This window comes from Podarcis raffonei, chromosome 14 (assembly GCF_027172205.1).
Source record: "Podarcis raffonei isolate rPodRaf1 chromosome 14, rPodRaf1.pri, whole genome shotgun sequence".
In the NCBI taxonomy this organism is placed as follows: Eukaryota; Metazoa; Chordata; class Lepidosauria; order Squamata; family Lacertidae; genus Podarcis; species Podarcis raffonei.
The window spans coordinates 5,446,651-5,472,416 of NC_070615.1; the positions used below are offsets into that span (position 1 = coordinate 5,446,651).

General features: G+C 44.6%; 1 protein-coding gene across 1 annotated transcript in view; it reads left to right on the forward strand.

The window, feature by feature from the left end:
* MYO1E (myosin IE) overlaps positions 1-25,766 on the forward strand; it is a 102,123-nt gene that overhangs the window by 24,548 nt on the left and 51,809 nt on the right. Inside the window, exons 2-6 of the mRNA XM_053364261.1 lie at positions 11,277-11,420; positions 15,011-15,100; positions 15,962-16,056; positions 22,596-22,683; positions 25,283-25,372. Coding sequence (XP_053220236.1) covers positions 11,277-11,420; positions 15,011-15,100; positions 15,962-16,056; positions 22,596-22,683; positions 25,283-25,372 — 507 coding nt within the window. The remainder of the gene's footprint in view (positions 1-11,276; positions 11,421-15,010; positions 15,101-15,961; positions 16,057-22,595; positions 22,684-25,282; positions 25,373-25,766) is intronic.

Here is a 25,766-nt window from a genome sequence, read left to right on the forward strand (position 1 = left end):
TTGCCAAATGCTTTAAACGTACTTCCTTTTAAGCAGGTTTGCTGGATTTCCTTCTTGCAGGTGAAGTCATGGAATGAAAAATTATCCCCAGAGCTTTGTTGCTATTGCTGTGAAAATGCAGGTGTGCAAACAAGGAAGAAAACAAAAGGCAAGCTGGCCTCTCTGTTTGCCAGAGCAACAGGCAGGCTGCCTACTCACCACTCACTGCGGAGTGCAGTCCCTGCATCAGCAATAGCAACTGTAACAGGACATGGCAACAATGCCTTTCTGGTCAAATCCAGTGGTAGCAAGTGTGCCCTTTTAAGGGTCTCCTTGCACACTCTCATGGGTCAGTTGCATTGTGCTGGGAGGAAAAGGGAAGTTCTCTCTTGCTATATTTGGATATTGGACTTTTATGGGCATAGAGATGAGCCTGTCCCTCAGGGGCAGCGAGTCACGGCTGCACTTGGGGTAGATGCCAACCAGGAGGTCCAGCACCTCCATACTCAGGATGTTCTTACTGGGCCATGGCCCACCCAGCAGGCATAATTTGGACAGGTTGCAGGATTTGGATTCTTTGGAGCCTGATGAGCAGTGTGAATATGCCATACTAATGCAGTACAGTCTTCATAGTCTTTGGAGAAGGCAGCATGGGAAACTGCCTTAGGCAGAGCCACACCATTACTTGCATCTGACCCAGTATTGCTTCAGGCCATGGAAATACCAGGGAGCAAATGAAGAGGACTCCTATATGATAAGACTAGGTGTGGATTGGTAGGACCATGCACCACAGGGCAGCCTTCGCCGACCTGATGCCCTGCAGATGCTTTGGTCTACAACTGCCATCAGTCTCACCATCATACATCCATGAGGTCTGCGGCTGATGGGAATTGTAGTCCAAAACATGGAAGTCTGCATGGGATGGGGGTGGGGTTATCATGGTGCCTTCTTGTTTGTGCAGCTCCTTCCTGCCATTCAGTGTAGTGCTATGCGACATAGAGGAGGGCGTTGAATGAAGGCACATGCTCTAAAAACAAATAATTAATCCAGACTTGGTGCTGAAAGGGAAAAGAAAGAGAAAGAGAAGGCAATGTTTGGTTGGGCACGTTAGCTTGGAAGAAGATAATTGCATAGCTGGTTTTTCAGTCAGCACTATGGGTTTAAGGGATCCTGCAGAATTTTGCACACGACTCTGCATTTAGCCACATCTGGGCTCTTCCCTTTTGTGTCACCTCTGAAAAAGTGACACTGCCAGCACTTTATGCTACCTGAACTCTCAAGTGGAGCCACTGGCTCAGCAATGACTCAGTGGACAGAGCCATAATTACTACATTGCCACCCTTTCTTCCTAAGTTACCACCCGGAGTGCTTCTTGGTCTTGCTCCAGGCCAAGGGCAAGACCCCCAAAGGAAAAGCTGCTGCTGTCATTCAGACAGGGAAGGAACTTGAGGTTCTAGCATGTGTGTGTGTGTGTGTGTGTGTGTGTGTGTGTGTGTTGCTGAGCCTGTCTGAGGCCCTGACATTATGCTTGAGTTTGTTTTCGCAGTTTTGTGCTGAACTCTTTCTCTTCTCTTGTGTTCAGAAATAAAAGTCTTCAAGTTGGCAGAAGCAGTGAAAACGAGGGTTTTCTTTTTTAAGCACTGCTTTTGTGGGTCTGCCTTTTTTCTTTTCCTTTTTTCAAGAAGAGCAGGTGAAGTGGAGTATACTCCCTAAAAGCTGAAATTCTTAACGAGTTTCTTTTATGATGTAGAAACAAAGGCACAAGTCAACCCATAGCTTGGTATTGTCTACATTGACTGACAGCAATATTTTCATACAGCTCTCCCTGGAGATGCTGAAGACTGTGCCTGGAACCTTCTACATACAAAGCAGGTGTTCTGCTATGGAACTGCAGCCCTTCCCCATGGAGGAAGAGCCTTGTCATCGAACTGTAGAATTGGAAGGGACCACAAGGGTCATCTAGTCCAACTCCTGCAATGCAGGCATCTTTTTGCCCAACGCAGGGCTTGAACCGATGACCCTGAAATTAAGAGCCTTTTGCTCTCCCAACTGAGCTATCCCAGGTTGTTGCCTCCCACCACATGGGACCAATTCCCTGGACTGTGTGCAAACGATTTTAAAATGCATTGGATCCATGTCCAAACCCAGCCTTTCTCTGGAGATCCCTGGTGATTGTGGGCAAACATTTTCATCCCAACCTGCTTGATGTGATAGTTGTGTGGAGGCAAGTTATGGCAACTCTGTTGGAACATGGCTGTGCTCCTGCAGAGCTTGTGAGGCTTGCGCAGGAGACCTTCCCAGTGTGCCTTGTGCTCTGTTCATGTAACGGAAAGACGGGGGTGGGCTAGGAGAGCCTACTTATGCTCTTCCTTGCACAACTATATTGCAAGGTAGGACAGTCAAGTCCCAGTGCTATCCAGCAATCACTGCCACTACCGCCTCTCAACACATACAGCTCCCAGGTAATTATGTGTTGCTTGAGGAAATATTTTGAAAAGGCTCTTGCTGTGAGGAGTCACTCAGCAATGGGCAGTGCACCACCCTTCCACATCTGGTAGAGAATAGCTTTCGGGAAACAGTTGCCTATATTCCAAAGCATAGGCAAAATATTTATGGAATGTTTCCTACTGCAAATTAACTCTCCCCTCCCCGCAATGAATCACTTTTGTAAGAGTGATCTTAAGTGCTGATTATTTTTCCAGCTGACACAATATGAAGAGTGCCTGTTTATTTTGGCCTCTTTAGGGAATTTATTTGGAATACAAAATCTCACAAGGGATTTGCTTGATATCCCACCCAGCGGACTTTTCTGGGACCCTGTGCTGTTTATCCTTGTTCTAGTCCTATGTGTGGTTTTTCCTTTGCCTCAGAATAAGATGGCTGGTTAGCAGCTGTGTATATGACGAATGCACCTAATGAGTGTGGAAATGCAACTTTTGGCAATTGCTTTTGAAAACCTCACCTGTCTAGAATGGTGACCTGTGAATGGATGTCTCTGGTTTAGTCAGCCTCTGTGTAGATATCCTGTCCTGGCTATAGCTTTCTGCAGGCAAACATCACTCTGAGACTTGACCTCCATCCAGCGGTAGACCTACATTTGGGGGCCCCTGAAGCTTGAACTGTTATGGAGGCCCTTCACAACCAGCAGTGAGGTCTGGATAACCACTATTCTCTTCTTCAATGGGGTTGTTCCATGAAAGATCACCACAAATTTTCTGTGAGTTTGCTTTTTTGGTATCCACTAAAGTATGTTTGTGAACTCATTGTTATTCCCCTAGTGCAGGGATAGGCAACCTAAGGCCCGTGGGCCACATGCGGCCCAATCGCCTTCTCAATCCGGCCTGCGGATGGTCTGGGAATCAGTGTGTTTTTACATGAGTAGAATGTGTCCTTTTATTTAAAATGCACCTCTGGGTTATTTGTGGGCATAGGAATTTGTTCATTTTTTTCTTCAAAATATAGTCCGGCCCACCACATGGTCTGAGGGATGGTGGACCGGCCCAGGGCTGGAAAAGGTTGCTGACCCCTGCCCTAGTGTCTTGACCTCTGTTAAAAGGAGGGGGCACGCAATTAAATTAGCCACAGCAGAACAGCCAACTTACCGCAACACTCCACCATTACAACATCTGTGCTACTGACTCTCAAGCTTTGGGATTGTTGAACTATACCTAAGCCAGAAGCCAGGACAGCCAGCAGGATCTCAGCGCAGCGGGATCCCGCTGGCTGTCCTGGTTTATGGGATAGCCGTGCGCAGCCTCTCCTGCGCTCCCTTTAAAGAGTCGCACACACGCTCCATGTGGCTCTTTAAAGGGAGCGCTGAGCAGAGCCTCCCGCCTGCATTCACTCCATAAGACACACACACATTTCCCCTTACTTTTTAGGAGGACGAAAGTGTGTCTCATAGAGCGAAAAATACGGTATACAACAACAAAATTTATCAGTTTGAGTCATGTGACTCAAATTGGGGCCAGACCCCAAAATTTTAAGCAATGTGGACTAAAGTTGCCTCTGGGGCCCCTCCAGGATTAGGAGCCCTGAAGCTTAAGCTTCATTAGTTTCATAGTAGATCCACCCCTGCCTCCATCTTGTTTGTGTCCTCAGTTGTTCCATTCAGTTCCTTGAGGGAGCCCTTCTTATCTTGTGACCTGTTTATCTAGGAATTTGCTCTGTCCTGTTGCAGGGTCTCTGTAGGCCTTTGTGGCTGTGCATCATCTGTTGCATCAAATGCACTATATATTTAATGCAGGATCATACCACTTTAAACATCCATAGCTTCCCCCAAAGAATCCTGGGATGTATAGTTTGTTTAGAGTGCTGAGAGTTGTTAGGAGACCCCTGTTCCCTCTCAGAGAGCAGCAATTCCCAGAGTGGTTTATTGATGTCCCTCTTTCCAGGGGACTCTGGGAATCGTAACTCTGTGAGGGCGATAGGGGTCTCCTCCTAACAATGGTCAGCACCTTTAACAAACTGCAGTGCCCAGGATTCTTTGGGGGAAGCCATGACTGCTTAAAGTGGTATGATACTGCTTTAAACATATAGTGCAGATGAGGCCTCCCTCTCTGATGTCAAATTCTATTTAAAGAGCTGCTGGTGACTGTGAGGAGATGAGCCCCAGAAACATGGTGACTTCATTTTCTTTGAAGGTGAGCAAGCTCCTTGTGCCTGATGAGGATGAGGATGCTATTCATCCTGAAGGGCTTCTTTTTGTCCTCAGGAGACCAGCTCAGACAAGGAGACTTGAATGGAACTTCTGCCCAACAAAAGGAAGTCACTCCATCAACTTCAAAGAGGATAAGATCAACTACTGAATACCACAACATCTTCAGATCACTTTCTTTTTGTTCTAAAGTTGTGTTTAGACAAAATATTTGTTTTCCTGACTTAAAAAGACTGCTATGGCTTGCCTTAGCAGGATCCAAACTCCCCTTTGTAACATAAAATGTTGGGGAGGAAAATGGGCACCAGCCATCTGAGGCCACCAGTACAGGATGTCAGCAATGTCTAGGTAACCCGATGACCATTGTGTTGCCTAGACATTGCTGACGTTCTCTTTGCAGCACAGGGGTTTGTATGGTTACACCAGTACAGGATGGCTGCTTTTGGTTTGGTTTGGTTTTGGTGGTAGTAGAAGATTTTGTTCAAACAACCAAAGGTGTTTTTGGTGTAGAAGAGATTTAATGTTGGCTCTTCTTATTCATCTGCCAATCAACTTTCCATCTACACAACTTATTTTTATTGGATATTCCTCTTCTGCAACATTTCACAGAGCGTTACCTATCTCAAATGAAGCTTCATGCAAATAGGAAAAAAATATGGAGGTAGCCATGTTGGCCCATAACAAAAAAACCTAAAGCCATATTGTGTCACCACACCTTTATTAGAACCAACTAAAATGTCACCATCATGAACAAGCTTTTGAGTTTTGCAGAGCAGAAGACACTCCTTGGGATGGGGAGATGGTATTTTACATGCAGTGTGCAATCACTGAGAAGGTTCTATCCCAAATCACATAAGAACGTAAGAAAAGGCTGATGGATCAGGCCAAAGGCACATCTAGTCCAACATCCTGTTCTCACAGTGGCCGACCAGATGCCTCTGACCATGGATGCAGAGCATAGCCATTCTGTCTAGTACCCACTGATAAGACTTATCCTCCATGAATTTATCCAGTCCTCTTTTCAAGCCATCCATAGCTTAACTAAGCATAGTGTGAATAATTCTGCCTGAGCCTTACAATGCCCCTGAGTTCTAATATTGTGAGAGGAGCAAAGCTTTTTCTCTACCCACTTTTCCACACCATGCACAATTTTATACACCTCTCGAATCCCCGCGACGGGGTGAACTCCTGTTGCTCGGTCCCTGCTCCTGCCAACCTAGCAGTTCGAAAGCACGCCAGTGCAAGTAGATAAATAGGTACCGCTCCGGCAGGAAGGTAAACCGCGTTTCCGTGCGCTGCTCTGGTTCGCCAGAAGCGGCTTAGTCATGCTAGCCACATGACCCGGAAGCTGTCTGCGGACAAACACCGGCTCCCTCGGCCAATAAAGCAAGATGAGCGCACAACCCCAGAGTCAGCCACGACTGGACCTAATGGTCAGGGGTCCCTTTACCTTTTTATCATGTCCAGTACAAGGAAAGGTCTTCTTTGAATAACTGGGTCCAGTTGAATTGTTCAGGGCTTTGTATGTGAACACTAAAATTGGACTCAGTATCACATAGGCCAGCCTCATCCACTCTGGTGCCCTCCAGATGTTTCGAAGTACAACAACCACAAAGAAATAGTCCAAAACACGTGGAAGATACTAGGGGGTTCAACACTGAGACAGGTAGCCAGTGCAAACATTTGCCGCTAAAGTATCTGGGTCCTGTAACTAGGAATTGAGGCCTGATTCTTGCATGTCTTACGCACTGCTGAAATCAGCTCTGGGCTCTCTGCTCTGCTGTCACAGTTTAAGCTGTACTTTCCTCAGACAGCTGCAGATCCAGGAAGAATGTGTCTTTATTCCAGCATTATCTTGTAGTTTTAAACACGTTCCTTGCAGCAACTGAAAGCCAGAAGGAACTTTGGTGGATGCAAATTGGCTTCCGTTTATGGAAATATAGGCTTGAGAAGAAACAATACTGCAAAAGAAACAGAGGGGATCAAATATTCTCTGGAGCCAAAGTTCAGAGAAGCATGTCAAATGGGTTGGGTGGAGGAAGCAGGAATCAAGGGTGTGCACTGTGATTGTCAGCTCTCTCTCTCTCTCTCTCTCTCTCTCTCTCTCTCTCGTTCTAGTTGCTTGGAGGCTTATGATCTGACCCACTTTACCCTCTGACCAAAATAATATTTGTGGGTCACAGATGGCTTCCTGTGAGGCAAAGACCTAGCTGAACTGTTTGTATCTCATTGTGGCAGTAATTATATCCTTCTGGTTTTGAGTCATAGCATGAGAGAGGGAAATTTTTAAACTGTAAAGAAGCAAAAGAACTCATGTACAAATACAGCTGGTGCCTGCTGCCCTCTTTGCTACCAGCTCTCCATGACTGTGAAAACTGACGTAGGCTGAACTATAGATGAGAGACTGGATTTCATGTTGGATTTCAGCTTAGCTATGAAAGCAACTCCCCGCCCTTCTGATTTTCCTTCCCACTCCCAAACATACAGTATTGTGGGGACATAATACTTTATATCAGCCTTCTCCAACATGGCAACCTCTAGATGTTGCTGGACTCAAATTCCCATCGCCCCAGCCAGCATGTGGTCAGGGATGGTGGGAGTTGTTGCCTAAAAAATCTGGAGGGCAATAGGTTGGGGAAGGCAGTTCTAAATGTCTGTGTTGACATCATCCTAACATTAGCACTTCTAATAGGTGTTTCTTGAAGTCCTTCAAGGATGGAAATCCTGCTGCATCCTTGAGGATTGCATACAGGTGGTGCCTGACTTTTTAGTTTGTTGCTTTAGATCCTGCCCTCAAGGCATTTGGTAAGCCATTATCTTGGTATTGCCCCCTATGTCCATGGCCACATCTTAAGCAGTGGTTAAAGCTGTACATTTTTAAGGTTACCAGTTTAGCTTCCAAGGTTTGAACTTCTCCTCCCTTCAGTTCTCCTGCTCCAGGTTAGCTAATGTGGTGCCCTTCAGTGATTGCTGGACTACAACTCCCATAATCCTTGATTGCTAATCTTATGTCTTAATTCTGCTCCTAACACCATGTTATGTCACTGAGCTTTCACTGAGCCCTCCCACTGAAAGAGTCAAAAACTATTGAAATACTAGCTGAGTTTGGACATCATGAGAAATCATGCTTTATAATGAAGGGAACATACCTACTCTTGCCATTATGTATGCCACAAAGAGGAGATTCAAAGCTTTCATGTCCGTTTTTGATTAGCCACAGTTTAGCACTAATTCAAACACTAAACTATGGTCTGTCTTAACTATGGTTTGCTTGAAACAAGTCAACTTTATAGCTGTGGTTTGAAGGTTACTTTTTAAAAAGATGTAGTTAGGATAGACCACCATTTTTGGGACTCAAATGACAGAACAAACTATGGGTAATAAAAAATGGAAGCAAAAGTGTCCAAGCTCCACCTGGATATGCCAAAGCAGAAGCAGACAGGGAAGGGGTGTGCAAGACCAAAGAGAGGCTAGATAAGCCATTGTTTACTGTGATAGATGAATATTATCCTTATATATAAGCTCTTAGTTCCTAATGACCTTTATTTATTTTAGTTTTTGTATGCCTGAGAAACGTATTTTTTCTGTTTTGTATTTGTTAATATTTTGAAATTCAGTAAAACAATTTGCAACAGTTTTGTGGCATCTTAATGACTTACCCTTTGTGGACTTGAGTCCACTTTATCAGATGTGTGAAGGATTATTCCTGGTTGGGTGCAGAGAGTAAAAAAATAAATGGAAATAGTGAAGTTGGAAGGAGATGAAATGCCCAAATTAGTCTGTCCTTTTGTGGTACCAGATGGGACATATTCGCCAATGGTGGAGGGTGCCATCAGTTGACCTTGGCAGTTTTCCACAGCATGTGATTGGTCACTGTGAGAACAAGATGCTGGGCTAGATGGGCCATTGACTTGAATTAGGTTTTTATATTGAGACATGCCTTTTCCATCATAGTTTTTCACCCCTCCTTTTCACCCACTCTATTCTGAGGAAACTCCCAGTAGACCATGAAGTTTCTAGCTCTCCATCTCTTGCTTAGGCTGCAGCTTGAGTTTGGAATTCAAATGCACACATGGGAAAGACTATTACTGATAGGATAGTGCAAGCTCCTTTGCTAAGTTCTTGTACTACCCAAAAGTGATTTCTAACACTAGGCATCTTGTTTATGTGTTTGTACAGTAAATAACAGCGTGAAGGTGTCTTTACCAATCCAGTGCCCTCCAGATGTTCTGGGCTCCATCTGAAGGGCATCAGGTTGACAAAGGCTGACATGAGGTTTTTTAGGGACTTACGGCTGTAAACGTTTCCCGTTTTCTTTTTAAAAAATAAAGAATCTCTTGTTTAGTCTTGTCCATGCAAAAGACAGATTTCCCAGGCTTGAATTTGTCTGGGACACATCCTTTTCAAGCCATCTCTTTTCATTTGACTTCTGTCTCTCAATGTTTCTTGGGAAACAATCTTCCATGGAGTTAATTCTTCTTCAGGTCAATTGCCTTTTATCATGGGGTGGTGGTGGTTCTGATCAGCATTTGCCTACTCTGATAACTTTCCTGTTTCTATTCCAGGCAGTGTTTTGATTCCTGGTTTGTATTTTGGGGAGCGGGGAGTGTGTTGGTTCTTTCTTTAAGGATCAAAGGGCCTGGTAATGGTGTGCTTTATAAACTAGCTCTGAGTTTTGTGCTTCCCGAAAACAGCAGTTGCGCCTGTGTTTCTCTACAGGTAATAACATTGTTCTAAGGAGATCACCATTGGCTTCTCATGCGTTTCTGGGTTCAATTCAAGGTACAGTGGTACCTCGGGTTAAGAACTTAATTCGTTCTGGAGGTCTGTTCTTAACATGAAACTGCTCTTAACCTGAAGACCACTTTAGCTAATGGGGCCTCCTGCTGCCACCACGATGCCACCACACAATTTCTGTTCTTATCCTGAAGCAAAGTTCTTAACCCCAGGTAATATTTTTGGGTTAGCGGAGTCTGTAACCTGAAGCGTATGTAACCTGAAGCGTATGTAACCCGAGGTACCACTGTATTTGTTTTAACATTTAAACACCATACAGATCATTTGTCTACCTAGCTCAGTGCTGTCAATGCTGACTTGCAGCAGCTCTGAAGGGTTCAGGAGGAGGACATTCCCAGTCCTACTTAGAGGTTCTGCTGGGGACTGAACCTGTGGCCTTTTGCATGCAAGACAGCTGCTATGCACACAGCTAGGGACATCTCCTGAAGCAAAGGTGAGGAAGCTGTGGGGGCCCTCCAGGTGTTGCTGCACTCCAAGCCCCCCCCCCCGCATCCTTAACCATGGGCCATGCTGGCTGGGACTGATGCAAGTTAGGGTCTGAAAACATACGGAGGGCTGCAGGCTCCCTATCCAGGCTTTTTGGGGGACTTTAAACAACCTCCCATGCAAACCTGCACCAGATGCCCTTGGCTGGGGTGGGGGGTTTAGGGCAGTAGTGACTGGGGAGAGGGAGTTGAAGGAGGGCATGTCCCATTTGAGAAATGTCCTTCCCTAGTATGTAAATAAGACAGCAGCCCATTTATCATGCAGGAGGCAAGTTGGAGCCTTTCTGCTGGCTGATGCTTTTAGTAGTTCCTATCATTTTACTGCATGTTTTAATTCCTTGATTTATTACAACCTTGGGACCAGTGGCAAAATGCTGCTGCCTCAAGCCTTGCCCATATGTGAGCAGGGCTTGGAGAGCATAAACATCAGCCAGAAAATCCTGGAAGCCACAATGCAGCTCACATGCCCTCCTCCCACAGCCGCTTCTGGGTAACCTTCATTCCTCAGACTTGTGTGGTATTTGGATTTCAGCGACTGTTTGATGGGCTTGTGTGAGCCTTCCTCCTCCTCCTCCTCCTCCTCCTCCTCCTCCTCCTCAGTGCAAAGACTCTGCATGTGTAACTTTTCCCCTCTTACCTTTTGGTCACAAATGTTGGAACAACTTTTTTAATGTGTTTATGGCAAAACCTTTATGGGAGACATATACATAATAAATCAAACATTAAATCCAGAAAACATAGTCTGCGCGTTTTAGTGTTGTGCACATTATTCAGAGCCATATTTATTAAAACCTGGCGTTCAGGACTGGGTACAATGATCAAAGGCAAGTGGGAAAGTGCCCCCCCTCTCAAAAAAGGGTCCCTGGGGATCAAAGGTTGAATATCACCATGATGAGTTAACACATGCAAGAATATGCAAGGACAAATCTTTAGATATCTTTTCCAGCCAACCTACATTGCTGCATTTACAAGGGGAGAGGTGTTTGACAAATCCTGTGATGCCATTGTTGAGTAGAAAAGCCGTCTTTGCATTTCCAGAACTTGTGATTGAATAGTGGCAAGCATGTCAGGAGCAGAGCTCACACCTTTGGTACACATTTCCTAATCTACACTCCTGACTGGGAGTAGAATGCTGAGCTAGGCGTATTATTTGTCTCATGTAGCAGGCTCTTTTTTATTATTCATTTCATAAAATTTATGTACTGCATGGTTGTAAAAAATAAAGTTCCCAAAACTCTTCTTGACTAAACTAGTACCTCCTGTTTTATGCTGGGAACTGCCCTAAGATCTACAGAGAAAGGGCTTTATACAAATTTAATAAATAATGATAAAATCAAATAATAATTTTCTTCCTGCAGGGGAGCAAGGGGCATTATCGGTATCACTGGCAGAGCCACAATGTCAAGCACAGCGGGGTGGATGACATGGTCCTTCTCTCCAAGATCTCAGAAGATTCCATTGTGGAGAACCTCAAGAAGAGATACATGGATGATTACATATTTGTATCCTTTACTGCAGGGCCTGGGGACATTTATCAGCTCAAAGGTAGCGTTTCCTCATAGGCATAATTCTGCGGTCATTTGTGCGTGCTTGGATGTGACCAAAGATGGAAGTAGAGCAATGGATGTGATTCATCGAGTCCAACAGGGAGTTGGACTCGATGGCCCTTGTGGTCTCTTCCAACTCTATGAGTCTATGATTGTATGATTCTTGCTCTTTTGTGTACAGGAGGCTATGTTCTAGCCAGGCAAAAGTTAGGTTTCTATGGGCACGACCCCTTTACCTCCACCCAGACAAGTAAGAGGCCCTGTCACAGTTCAAGGACACATTCCAACCAGACAAAAACCCTCAGGGAGGATGTCCAGTGGGGTGTGTGGTCCCAAGTTCAATCCCCTTGAATTGTCTCTTCTTGTCTGCAGATGGAAAGCTAGCACACCTAGGGCTGATTGGTAGTGACCCTACACAGCAGAACGGGGACTGTTTTTAGCAACAGTTTTCTCCACGCCAAGTAATGTAGAATAAAGATGTCAAATGACCAGGACCAGTCTTCTCTCCCATCGTTGCCAGTCTGCCAAGGGAAACTGCAGCCGTTAGATTTTGTTCTGTCATGTCTTGCTGGAGTTGGGGAGAAAAACGTAGTTCTGTGCCTACTGCTGTGCCAGGTGTGGGGCACAAACTAGTCCTCGTTGGCTTGTAAATGTTAGCCGTGTGTTTGAGGATGACGGGTCTGTGGGCTCTGAAGGGCCTTGAAACGAAGATGGAAGCAGCGGGGATGTTGTGGAGGAGAAAGTGAATGCTCATAAGAGCACCATCATCCCACCCCAGCCCATGCCTGCTGCCAAACCTGCTTTCGTGCTTGAAATATTAGGGACTTATGAAAGGATTCCATTGACGTGAGACACAATGGCTTGCTATTCTGCTCCCCGCTTTCACACTCTCAGGCATAATCTCTGCAGACATAAAATCCAGTTTTGAGCTACTCAGCAGAACGTAGAGTTTCGGAAGAGGAGAGACTATCCTTCTCTCCACCACCCCCCCTATAGTTGAGTCCTTGCACTCCCCTTGTGCGTTTGAGGGCAGAGCTATATAAGTTACACATGTGATTTGGGTTAGAGCAAAGCAGCTGGGAGGGGGCTGCTATGGAGTGGGAAAGCAGGGGGAAGTGATTAACCCTTCACCACCCTTCACCACCACTCAGGTGCGTGCTGAACCTCACAAATGTGTGAACCCCCTCCCCTTCTCCCTTTGAAGGTGATAAAGCACTATGTTTTCATCAATTGCCATAGAATACTGGCTGGTGGGAAAAGAGTTGACATCTCAGCCCAGCCATTGCACTCCTTCCCTTGAAGATGCTATGTCTCTATTGCTAGGCCCCTTGCAGAGGGTTACCATATTGGCCTGAATATAAGCCTCACTTTTTACCCAAATTCCGACCTTGAAAAGTTGAAGTGTGGCTTATATTTGCAACCTTACAGTATGCAGCCAGGAGCGTGGCAAAGTGGCGCCTGCCTCGTGCGTAGCCCCCCATCCTCTCCCCTAAGGCTGGGAAGGGAGAGAGCGAAGAAGGGGAAAGGCTGCCGGCTGGGAAGGGAAAGAAGGGAGAAGGGGAAAGGCTGCTGGCTAGGAAGGGAGAGAGCAAAGAGGGGGAAAGGCTGCAGTGCGCCTCCCCCCCCCCCCCGATGCAGCCAGGAGCAGCGAGGAATGGAGCGACTTATATTTGGGTAATTTTTCTCTCCCCCCCCCATCAGTTTTAAATGTGCAGCTTATATTCAGATGCGCCTTATATTCGGGCCAATGCGGTAGTTCATATGCTGCTTTTCCACGCTGGACTGTGCTAGTAAAGCTCAGATATCAAAATGATTGTCAAATAAATATAAAAATACAACACATGTGCTTTGTTACACAGTTCTACGTGTCACTTACAGTTCTTCCTTGTGATAAGGTGTTTTTAAGGACTATAATCTTGTTCTGGAGTCAAACAGACTTGAGCAACCAGGCTGGAGTTTGTGTGCTGTCTCAAGCTGCTTTCCCCACAGGTGGCGAGCTTCAGTTCTGAGGAGAGATCCTTCAGTCTCTTAGTCTGAATGGGTTCTGCCACCATGACTGTCCTGTCAGTGAAGATTGTTGCAGAATTCCAGCACCAGTCTGGCCTCCCCTCGTAAGCTTACTGGGCTTCTAACTTGCACAGGGATGACCCTTTTTCTGCTGCTTTCCTAGTCTGTAACAGGCGTCTTCTCCTCAAGGCTTGGCATCCCATAATCTCACTCAGGCCTAAAAAGCTTTGCAAGATCTGGTGCTATTCTCCTGATAGCTAAGAGCAACACTCACTGCTTTCTTTTTTCCACTTCCCAAATTCTGAAAAGGGAGGCCTTTTAGTTTTCATCTGGGCTTTGGCTCCTGAATGGCTCAGCTGTCACCTCAATCAATCATGGGAATTTTTTTTTTTACAGTGTTCCTCATATTAGAGAAGGTTATTGAATCATTCCATAAATTATTAACACTGAATCAACAAGTTGCTTCAATATATTTTATGTTCACACAAACACTTCTGGATTTGCCATAGAGGTGTCCTGAGTGGTGCCACAGTTCCATGGATATCCTCCAAATGTAGCAATTTCGCACAATATGGAAGTTATGTTTGTTTGCCTTGGTTGCTTTTTTATTATTTGCAGCATGACATCATCTTGCCGTTATTATCCCAAGACAATGGGCTGCTGTGTGCAACACTGAGTGCTGATTGTGCCTGTGTTGGGTGTGTGTCTGTGTGTTGAATAGCAAAGCGTTAAATGTTGCTATCACTCATGCAGCACCAGTCATCCAAACACAATATGCATATCCTGATACTAATGTATAGGGCTGCAATGCTGAATTGCTTACATGCGTCAGTAGAAAAGCATATTGATCAACTAAGGAAGTCGACTTTGAGAGTTGGAGAAACTGCAGATGGCAAGTGTCATCCCAAAAGAGACACTTCATCTTCTGGCTTGCACAGGAGGAGATGCCTCTTCCAAAATGGCAGCTGTTGTGACATATCACATGGGCATCATCTTAAAAACAAAGGAAGTGTGTATTTTGTGCCTGAACTGTTCTGCTCCTATGCAAATTCATGCATATTTTATTATTTCACTAATTGACTATAATTTCATTTAAAAGAACTGGAGGAAGGGGAAGCATTGTACACAGAAGGCCCCAGGATGAAACCCAAATAGCATCACCAACTGAAAGGGTTGGGAAGCAGCAGGTGATGGAACAGAATTTCCACAGCCCTGAGACCCCCTCCCCCCAGAGAGATGCAGCTGGTCAGGGCAGAGGGTGGTGGGGACTGGATAGATAAAGGGTTTGATCTGGTTTAGGGCAGCTTCCACATGTACTTCTCTAATGTTCCTGTATAATTAAACAACTAAGATTTATTTTGCTCAGTAACCACTCTACTGTACTATCTATGTTTTGAGCCTGCAAGCTGAAATGTGTGCACATTCACACATGGGCTGCAATATAGAAAAGCAGTGGGTTTTCTAATTGGGTGAAGAGGGAGTTTGCATCATAAATTGATTTTTTTAAGCATTGTGAACCTTGACTGTTCCAAACACAGACATATATTGGATCAGTGCTGATCTCTGTGAACCCGTTCAAGCAGATGCCATATTTTGGAGAGAAAGAAATTGAAATGTATCAAGGAGCTGTAAGTGATGATTTCTCTCTTAGCTTCTTTCATTCTCAAAAAATGTTTGAAGGTTTGCTGATGCCAGCTGTCTCTTCTCTTTTTTCTTTTTAATTTGTTTTTCTAAACAACAAAAACAGACAATTCACATGAAAAGAAAATGGATGTTAACAAAATAATATAAATACAAAAAAGGAGCTTTTGAGGATAAAGTCCCAAAGAAAGATTTTTAAAAAAGGAGTAAATGAACAGGGTACAGGTGTGAAATTATTATTGGCTTCTGTGCACATCTGGGGGTGAAGCCAGACCGCTGCATTAGCAGCACTGAAGTGACCTCCTGGGGCACAAGCCTGGGCTGACAAGACCTTCCTCTTGGCCTCACTGAAGTAGTCCAAAGGAAAGCAGAGCAATATGTTTGGCTGCAGGAGTTGCCAGAAGGAGACATACAAGACACCATTCAACGTCTTAGGGCTCTGTTCTGGATTTGTGTAGGGTTTAATCCTTAGCCTTTCTTCTCCTGAAGATATCCCACAAGGCGGCAGAGGTTTTGGATCAGTTTTCCTTCTCTTAGATGGACTACCTTCCATCGAGCCCCATCTGCCCCTCACTCCCCCCTCTACAGCATGTGCAGAAGCCACCTTCTTGACCATTGGACCCACTATTGGTCTCGTCCGCTCAATCCACCTCAGTATCTCATTGCACCAAATTATCTGTTTCTAGAAGTTGGAAGCTGTCTGTCAGTTTCTGGATGCCCTTGGGGGGGGAGGTTAATGCTGTCCTGTTTAAATGACTGAGAAGTTATCTTTTTGTTGTTGATACGACCTTTCTTAGTAACAGTTTCATTTATTGCCTGGTGCTTCACATGTATTTCCCTCCCCATAGGCTCAGTATGAAAATCCACCACATATCTATGCTCTAGCGGACAATATGTACCGAAACATGATAATTGACAGAGAGAACCAATGTGTCATCATCAGGTAAGGACTTGCTCTTTAACCTCATGATTTGCATTTATGCCCTGGTTTGGATAAGGGGCACTGGACACAGTCTAGAAGCCCATCTTGCTTCTATCGCAAATAACTGTTAATGCCACGCTTGAGCAGACTTGCTTCAAAGTGTTGTATCTGACTCAGTGTAGGCCCACTGAATTAAATGGATATAAGGCAGTCACAGTTAACTTAGTCATGTGTGAGAGGACGAGTGTGAGTCGCTTTGTGTGTGTGACAGTGAGTGAGCACTGTGGCTGATGAATAAAGAACATGAGTTTGCCCCTCAGAAAGCATCTGGCTTTTTGTGTCCCGAGCCTCCAGGTCTGTTCCACGGTCCAGGGCCCACCTCTCCCTTCCCTTGAGCCTCCCTGGTTGTAGTGTCCATCCTGTTAAATACATCTTGCTCAAGTGACCACCATTCATTCTCGTGTGGCCTTTCCACGTACCCAGTTCCTTTACATCCAGCCTCAATTCTGGGTGACAGTGCTAATCTACAAATCTTTGTCAGGGCCCCTTTTCTATTAGCTGGCTGATCTCTGTCAAAGACCCTTTGGATTATTAGGAACAAGTCATTTTCATTTGTTTTTTGGAAGGCTAATGTGATGCAAGAAGTACTGGCTGATATGTCATAAACTCCCAAGTACCTTCCAGCCCTTGAGCCACTAGTGGCCGACTCTGCATTTCAGAATTCTTTTTGTGCTGATCTTTGTGTGGGGTGGATATGTTGCTGTGGCAATAAATGAAATGCGGTCATCTTCAGGGTCCCTTTCCCTGCCATGCTCGATTATGCCCCACACATCCTTGGCCTGGGAGCAACCAGCCGTCTTTTATTTCCCAACGTATCATCATTGTGGCTTTTTGAGTCTATTTCTGGAATCTGAAGCTTAAAAATAAATGTACTCTTTACTGCTTACAGGAATTCTCCCTGAGTGCGGCTAGGGGTAAAGAAAAGAAACAGTGACGTGGTTAGAAATGCAGCTTCTTGTTTTGTGCTGTGCAACACACACGCGGCAGGGCTGTGGCCAAAGTGTTCTCCTCCATATCAACTTTATGACAGTCACCACTTAGGTCCCAGAATGACTGTGCTTGAAATAAAATTTTACCTTGAGCCATTGGATTGGTGGTTAGAAACATGGTCCCTACAGCAGATGAAATTACATTGCATATCAATTTGATAATATCTAAATTTATTATTAATAATAATACTAGCCCCTTCATCATAAAGTCCCAGGGTAGGCTGCAACAATTAAAAGGCAAGCATCTCATCCACAGGAGTTGAAGAGGGCAACTGCAGCTATTTATAAGATGCTACTGGGCACTCAGGACCCAGATGGAGGAGGACTGTGAACCATTTGGGAAGCAGATCCCATTGTCTGATTTATTGGTTCAGAATGGGTCTGTGGACTAAACCTCATTTAAAGTCCACCTCTGCAAAGATGAGAAAGGCAGGCTTAAAACTAATACACAAGTGGCACTGAAATCCTGTTAGACACAGTTACACAAATCTGCTGGAGGGGCTGTCCAGTCAAAGTCTTGTGGTGGCCATGTGGAAAAGTACAGAATTTATGGGGCACCAACAGCAGCTGCCCAGTGCAGCATTAGGAAGACAGAAAGCTGCCTTTTATCTAGATCAGTATTGTCTATGATGATTAGCAGCAGCTCTCCAGTGTTTCAGGTAGGGACATTCTCTCAGCCCCACCTGGAGATGCCAAGGACTGAAACTGGGACATTCTAGCTTTTCTAGGAAGTAGCAGGCACCAGGCCCTTTGCCTTCTTAGCATTGTCTTGGGGGGAGGGCTGTTCTGCAAATCAAGAGTTCAAAGGTCTTCCTAGATCCACTGGCTCTACGTTTGTGGATAATGGAGGAGTTCTGAGCCTGGGGAACACAGGTAATGAACCTGTGGCCCCTCAGATGTTGTTTCTCCACCTCCCATCAGATCCAGCCAGTGTGGCCAATGGCCAGGGATGATGGCAGGTATAGTCCAGAAAAATCTGGAGTGCCATAGTCCCCCAGCTCTGTTGTAGAGAATAACAGAGGCCCAGACAATCAGGTGTGCTTGCCCTGTTGACCCCTGGAGCTGTGTTACAACAAAGAGGGTGTTGCACTTCATTGAATAACCCTTTAAAAATTAAACATCCAGTTGCTCAGATTTCATTATGGAAACACTTAATTTTACCTAGAAATCAGGGTGCTTGTTACTGCATGATTACTTGGGTTCAGTTTTCAACTTTTATATTTCAGCATTTAAATGCATCCTCCTTTTTCAGGGATTTTGTAATCCATCTCTTTGTGTGTTTGTAGTTTATTTGTCATGGCATTATTTTTTCTAACTTATTCTGCTTTTGCTCTTCCAATGAATATGGTCTTCTAGAACTTATGCATGGTTTGTGTGAATCTAAACAGCAGACTCAATACAATGGGGTGGGGTTTTTTTTGCAGACCTCTCCACCCTATACAGTGGTACCTCGGGTTAAGTACTAATTCATTCCGGAGGTCCTTTCTTAACCTGAAACTGTTCTTAACCTGAAGCACCACTTTAGTTAATGGGGCCTCCTGCTGCCGCTGCGCCGCTGGAGCACGATTTCTGTTCTCATCCTGAATCAAAATTCTTAACCTGAAGCACTATTTCTGGGTTAGCGGAGTCTGTAACCTGAAGAGTATGTAACCTGAGGTACCACTGTACATGTATCTGATGGTGACATTGGAACAGGGCACAGTGGACTGAGCCTGTTCAATGCAACCTCCACCAGCTAAACTCCTACTTTGTTCTGGCACCAAATCCTGCTTTGATTTTTCATTTAATTGTAATAGTACTAATGCATGGACTTCGTAATTTATTTAAGCATATAGTTGAGTCTGACTTCTCAGAGGCTGCTGAGCTGCCTGTGGCTGTTTCTCTTCTCCCTGCAAACCTCTCCAAATGGAATGCAGAGTAATAATCATAGAATTGCAGAGTTGGAAGGGACCCCAAGGATCACCTAGTCCAACCCCCTGCATTGCAGGAATCTCAACTAGGTCATAATATGACAAGTGAGTCCAATTCAGCTCAATGGGACTTGTGTCTGAGTAAACATGACTACTGCCAGTCAGCTTTTGTTTTAACTATTTCACACAAGAATTGTTGCCATCCTCAGTGGCCACCTTTCCCCCCTCCATACCACAGACTCTTTGAATTTGGCACTACATGTGGGCATTATGCCACCTTTGATAGCTCAGATATCCCCTCCCCCTGCTCTCTTGGGATAGAGTCATTTCTGTTAGAAGGCAGGTTTTAAATCTTCTTTGTTGAGAATATGGCCGTGTGTTCTTTGAGTCCCCAAATCCTTAATTCTGTAATCGGACTATTTATGCACTTCCTAACAAAAGCCATGTTTTTAAACATCTTGGAACTTCCTGTCAGCTGGTTGGTTGTTAAGTAACGTGTGTGAGCAGCTGTACTGGTCCCCCCAGAATGATAAAAGCAAGCCAAATGAGTATTTAGAAACAGGATTTACAGAATGCTTTTTGAATTTTCAAAATGGCTTCACAGACGCTGGGAAGGCTCAGACGTAGCATTGAAGTTTAATCCTAAGGAAGCCTGCTTTGCAGCTTCTATAACTGCTGGGGTTTCAGTGTTGTATTTTTAGCTGTTCCTATTGTTCACATTGATTTATAGTTTCAATTGCTTTCAGTTGATTTTATGTGAGCTGTGCATTGTAATTTATGCATTATACTCCACCCTGGGATCTATTATGATGAAGGGCAGGCTTCAAATAATAGGCTTGTGGGCTCTCGCCTGCTCAGGAATGGCCACAAACAGAGGTTTAGAAGCGTTACTTTCTGTTTTCAACTAACTGTGGCTTCAGTACCTCAAGAGCACCTGCTCTGCATGCAGAAGGACCCCCGGATTCAATGACTGACCTCTCCAGTGAAAAGGGCCAGGCAACAGAAGGACCATTTCCCACCAATAATCTTTCTCACCACTGATGGGCCTCTTTCAGGCATAGTACATGCCTGATTATTGTCTTCCAGAGCAACTACTCTATTCCCAATTTAAGAATGGAAAGTGTAATGTCAGTGGACAGCAAAAGAGGTTTAAGGCAAATCTTAAGGCAAATATTTAAAAATGTAATACAATCATACCTCATGTTACATCCGCTTCATGTTACGTTCTTTCAGGTTACGTCCTGCGGCGTACCGGAAAGGGTTACTTCTGGGTTTCGCCTCTCACGCATGTGCAGAAGCGCAAAATGACATCACGCGCATGCACAGAAGCGGCGAATCGCAACCCGCGTGTGCGCAGACGCGTCGCTGCGGGTTGCGCTCTTTTCATGTTGCGAATGGGCCTCTGGAATGGATCCCGTTTGCAACCAGAGGTGCCACTATATAAACACTGGCAACTGGGAAACACTGGCCTGCCAGCACTACAGTTGGAGAACACCCTTCACTAAAGGTGTCATGGACTTTGAAGAAGCACAAAGGGAGAAATGAGCTAAGAGGAAGGCACATTTGGCAAATCCTCACCAAGATCAACTCCTGCCCATAAACCTTTGTCCCCATTATGGAAGGATGTGCGGATCCAGAATTGCCCTCCATAGTCACATATGGGCACACTGTTAAGATCATATTCATAGAAGACAATCTTAACTCGGCTACGGGTGATCACGAAAGAAGAAGGAGTGGCCTGGCTCATAGCTCCTGTTCTGAGCCACCTCAGCACACCATCTCTTAAAAATAATGTTTTTTACTTAGGCCAACCAGTTTTTAAGAGTGCTAGAGAAAGCTTTTGTATTGTTTGGGGCTTGGGGCAAAAGTAGCCTATGGTGTATTATATCAGCTTTCACCAACCAGGTGCCCTCCAGATGTTTCACATTACAACTTCCATCTACCCCAGTATCGTACAGCCATGCTGGCTGGGACTGATGGGAACTGTAGTATGAAACATATGGAGGGCACCAGACTGGGCAAAGATGTATGATATCATGTCTGGTAGTAATCCAACTGGGACGCGGGTGGCGCTGTAGTCTAAACCACTGAGCCTCTTGGGCTTGCCAATCGGAAGGTTGGCAGTTTGAATCTGCGTGACGGGGTGAGCTCCTTTGCTCTGTCCCAGCTTCTGCATACCAGTGCAAGTAGATAAATAGGTACCACTACTCTAAAACCAGCATCAAACTATGGTTTAACTGTAGCTGTTTTCCACAAGATTTGTTGGAGGCCACCAACATGGGCATCAGTAGCTTCTAGGCATGATGACTATATATGCTCCCTTCCTGGATCAGAGGCAGTATGCAGTTGAATACCAGTTCCACAGGATCATGAGCAGGGAGAGAGATGTTGTGTCTATGCCCTGCTTGGGGGCTTCCCTTAATGGACATGGGCATCCTATGAGGACTAAGTAAGCCTTTGATCTGATCCAACAGCCAGGCTCTTCTTCTGTGAATCAAAATGTATATTATTAACCTATATATTATTTGTTTCTCCCTTATAATTTTTTGAAAATGTCCACTGAAATGAGGTAGTGCAGAAAACAAAGGCTCTCTGTAAAACTTAGTCATCACTCTTGAGTGCTATACAGGATGCTTTTATTGCCCAAGTTTTTCTCTTTATGTTTTTTTTTAATGTTCAACACACATTGCAGTTTTTGGTAACTGTACATGGGAACACTTAATAGAGGCATCAAAATTCCCTGAAATGGATATGGGATGCATTATGTTTCTCTCTCTCTCTCTCTCTTGTGTTCTTTTACCCCCAACCTTTAGTGGCTTTGAGTCACTTATAACTGCTTTGTTTTTTAAATTTAAGATACATGTTTTTGCAGAATGCTTCTGGTGAGAGATCCCTAAACGGGGATGGAATTAGAAAGGAGAGTGCACATTTTTATATGCTTATTGGAAAAGCAATAGAAGAGAGAGGAACTGGTGCACAACCACTCTAGAAAAATCCTTTTGCTGGAATGACCACAATTCCCTGGAGGGATTTCACTGATATTTAAGAAGGGCTCGGAAAGAGTCAGGCCAGCAGGAATAGGACGCGCTTCTGGTTATTGCAGTTCATAAATATTGTACTGTTGTCTTGCTTAGTTTTACAGTTTTTATATTGAACAAATTTATCAGGCTCCTGATCAATAAAACTAGAATAAAAAACATTGTGTGCAGATGTAAAGGAGATCAGATATAATGTGGGCTTGCATGCTTCCTTGTTCCATCACATGCAGAGATTAGAAGCCTCATTTTCTGGTTTCGTGCAAATTGTTGTTTGTCTTTGCATCCAAATCTTGAAACTATGGGTTGCCTGCAAATCAGGATTATGCATTCACTTTGAACTGTAGTTTTCAATCCAAGAAGGTGGGCATACTATGCACAAGCCATAGTTCACCAGATGTGAATGAAATGACAAGTTAGAAGGGCTGCTGCAAAGCAAGAATGGAAGGGAAGAACGCATGAGGTTGAGGTTCGAGTCTGCTTGTACTTGTAATGCTAAACCATGTATTTGGGGTCTCTGCCTTTGGATGGCTTCAAATGTATCCTACTTCTGTTTTCCCCCCTAGTGGTGAAAGTGGTGCTGGGAAGACTGTGGCAGCTAAGTACATCATGAGTTACATCTCCAAAATATCAGGAGGAGGTCCAAAAGTGCAGGTAAGTGGATACTGCTGGGAGAATTATTTGTACCATTGACTTGGGGATGTATTTGTACCATTGATTGTCATCAGATGACATTCCCTTTGGACTCCTGTGTAGCTTGTTCATAGGCTCAGTGGGTTAATCAGAGGCTGAAACAAGTTGAAACTTGTTGAAAGGAGCCTTGGGGTTAGTTAGGGGCATCTATTCTTGCTTGTTCATCTAATGGTATCATTAATCCTGTCAATATCTTAGTTCAACAGGGACTGGTGGGGGCTAATTCCTTCAGTGCTTCCTGATGCTCTTTTGACATAGACGTGTTCAGCTGTGTCACTGTTGCCTCCCAGTCCTCACCCTCCACTCTGTAATGGATGAAGGCCCCTTCTCCATTGCTAACATACTCCCACTTGCCTTCCGTTGGCTCCACCCATTCAAAGCTGCTGTTTCCTGCTTAACTGTTTAGATAAGCTTTTAATGTTTGATGTATCACAGTATTTTAATATTCTTTTGGAAGCCGCCCAGAGTGGCTGGGGAAGCCCAGCCAGATGGGCGGGGTATAAATAATAAATTATTATTATTATTATTATTATTATTATTATTATTATTATTAACTCATGGAAGCCCCATCCCGCCAGTATGGCTGGCTCAATGGAGCCTCCATGTTTGGGGGCAGTATAGCTCTGTGTTGCAGTGCTGAGAACAAGCAATGGATTTCGAGGATGAGGTTTTTTTAAAAACATTATGTGTCCTTTTCAGTAGAGGGATGTGCTGGAACAGCACCAGTGGACCGCTTCCACTGCCAATCAGTTTGACTTTACCTAAAACATTCAAATGCATTCATGTTTGCCCTTCAAAAAATTATTTGTTCTCCTTTCTGCCTCTGTTCCCCCACGCTCCTACCAAAAGAAAGGAAATCCCAGTTTCCACCACTTCTGTTTGATCACAACCAGGCACCCCAGCATAGCAGGATGTGGCAGTCAATGGCAACTAGTCATGATGGCTATATCACCTCCAGCATCAATGGCCGTATGCTTGAGAGGGAGAGTGCTATTGCTGGTGGACTTCCTAGGGACATTGCATTTGAGACTGTAGGAAAAGAATGTTGGGGTTGGTCTGATCCAGCAGGGCTCTTCTTACTTATGACAGCTCTCCCCTCCCCTCCCTAATTCTTTCTACTTACTGTATCTTGCTCTCCGCTTCCAACGTAAAGAGGCAATATACCGTATTTTTCGCTCCATAAGACACACCTAGTTTTTGGAGGAGGAAAACAAGAAAAAAAGTATTCTGAATCCCAGAAGCCAGAACAGCAAGAGGGATCGCTGCACAGCGAAAGCAGTGATCCCTCTTGCTGTTCTGGCTTCTGGGATAGCTGCGCAGCCTGCATTCGCTCCATAAGATGCACACACATTTCCCCTTACTTTTTAGGAGGGAAAAAGTGAGTCTTATAGAGCAAAAAATACGGTATGTGACGTTTCTAGAACACTGAAATCTGGTGGCCAGCTGCCCACCCTCTAGCCCTCCCATTCTCTATAATCCACACAGGCTCTCCTCTGTAGGAGGAATTGGACAGGGAGTCTCCTGAAATCCTGCTGTGTACCTGTACAGGTACAGCAGTGCCAGTTCTGGAGGCTCAGAGCCTTCTCCGTCCTGAATGCCATCTTAAGTCAGAAAAAGGAACAGCCTGAAAATCAACCACTTTGATCCTTGCTGCGTGTGCACTTCCTTTTCAGCCAGAGGTGTAGAGGAGTTGCAGCAACTGAAGGGTAAGGCAGAGAGCTAGCTGTGGCATCTGGCTGACAGGTGTCCATGAGATCACCAGCGGATGGGTAGATGGGCTATTTTAAGAGAACTGGTAGCTGCTTCCTCCTACCAAGCGGCTGCTGTCATTGCCCCTCAACTCCCTGCTGTTTATTTGCTTTACTGTACTCACGTTGATTATGCCCTTCCTGTTTTCTTTCCATGGGAAACAATGATAACTGTCTGCATGGTTTGGTCTCTGTTATTAGTCAAAGAAACAGTGACTGGACGGAAATATGCACTGTGTTGTTTCTGGAATTGGTTTAATTGCGCACTATAAATAGCCTTTTCCATTATTTTGGGGAAAATTCTACCGTTTTCTGCAAAAGCCAAAATGAAAACTGTACTCTTGCCATAAAACAGGTGATGAAATGGGTACAGTTCTCTTTTGATTACTGGACTGGGTGCATGTATCTGTCTGTCTGTGAATATTAAAAGTCCACCTGCAGCCTCGTTGGAGGCCCTGTGCACCCATTTGAGGCTAGTGTCTGAAGGTGGATTTAATACATAAAGAAGGTACCTGAGATGGTCAGGTCACTTGTCCCTCTGCCTCAGAACTTTCTCCTCTAAGAATGATCTCTTGTCCAGGCAGAGGCTTATTCCACCTCTGCTCCACAAGATCCTGGGAGCAAACCAGGGGCTTATGCCCTCCATCAGTTTTTCTTATCTTCAAACCTCCTTTTGACCAAGGGAGCAGGATTCGAACCTACAAGCACACCGGAGCCCAGCACTGTTTAATGAAAACTTTTGGAAGGTTATTTTTTTAACTAAGGTATTTTTTCTTATATGCAATTAACCCCATTTATTCTTTTGACTCTAGCATGTGAAGGACATAATTCTGCAGTCTAATCCCCTTTTGGAAGCCTTTGGGAATGCCAAAACAGTTCGGAACAACAACTCCAGTAGATTTGTAAGTCCTCCATGGAAATTTGCAAAAGGGCCACCACACTGAGAAAGAGGACACATTGCTTTGGGGGTGGAAAAGGGGCGTTCTCTCTCTCAGTACTTGGAATGAACTAATTTGGTTTAACTAGTTCAAAGAATTAATTAGAAAATCTCTTAATTGCATCTGAAAGCAGTTCCTATAATTTCCAGGCAAACTGAACATAAGTTCTTTTTGTGCTGGAACTTTGGGGCATTTTTAATTCAGTTCCATTTTAATTTAAATTCCATTGTTTATCTTCCTGTATACATAAGAATGTAAAATGTTGCCATGCTCTGCAGCTGGTGTGAAAGCCTGATAGGAATGCCAGCCCAGTGAGAAATGCCAGCCCAGGCAAGCTGTTTGGAGAAGCACCTCCCTC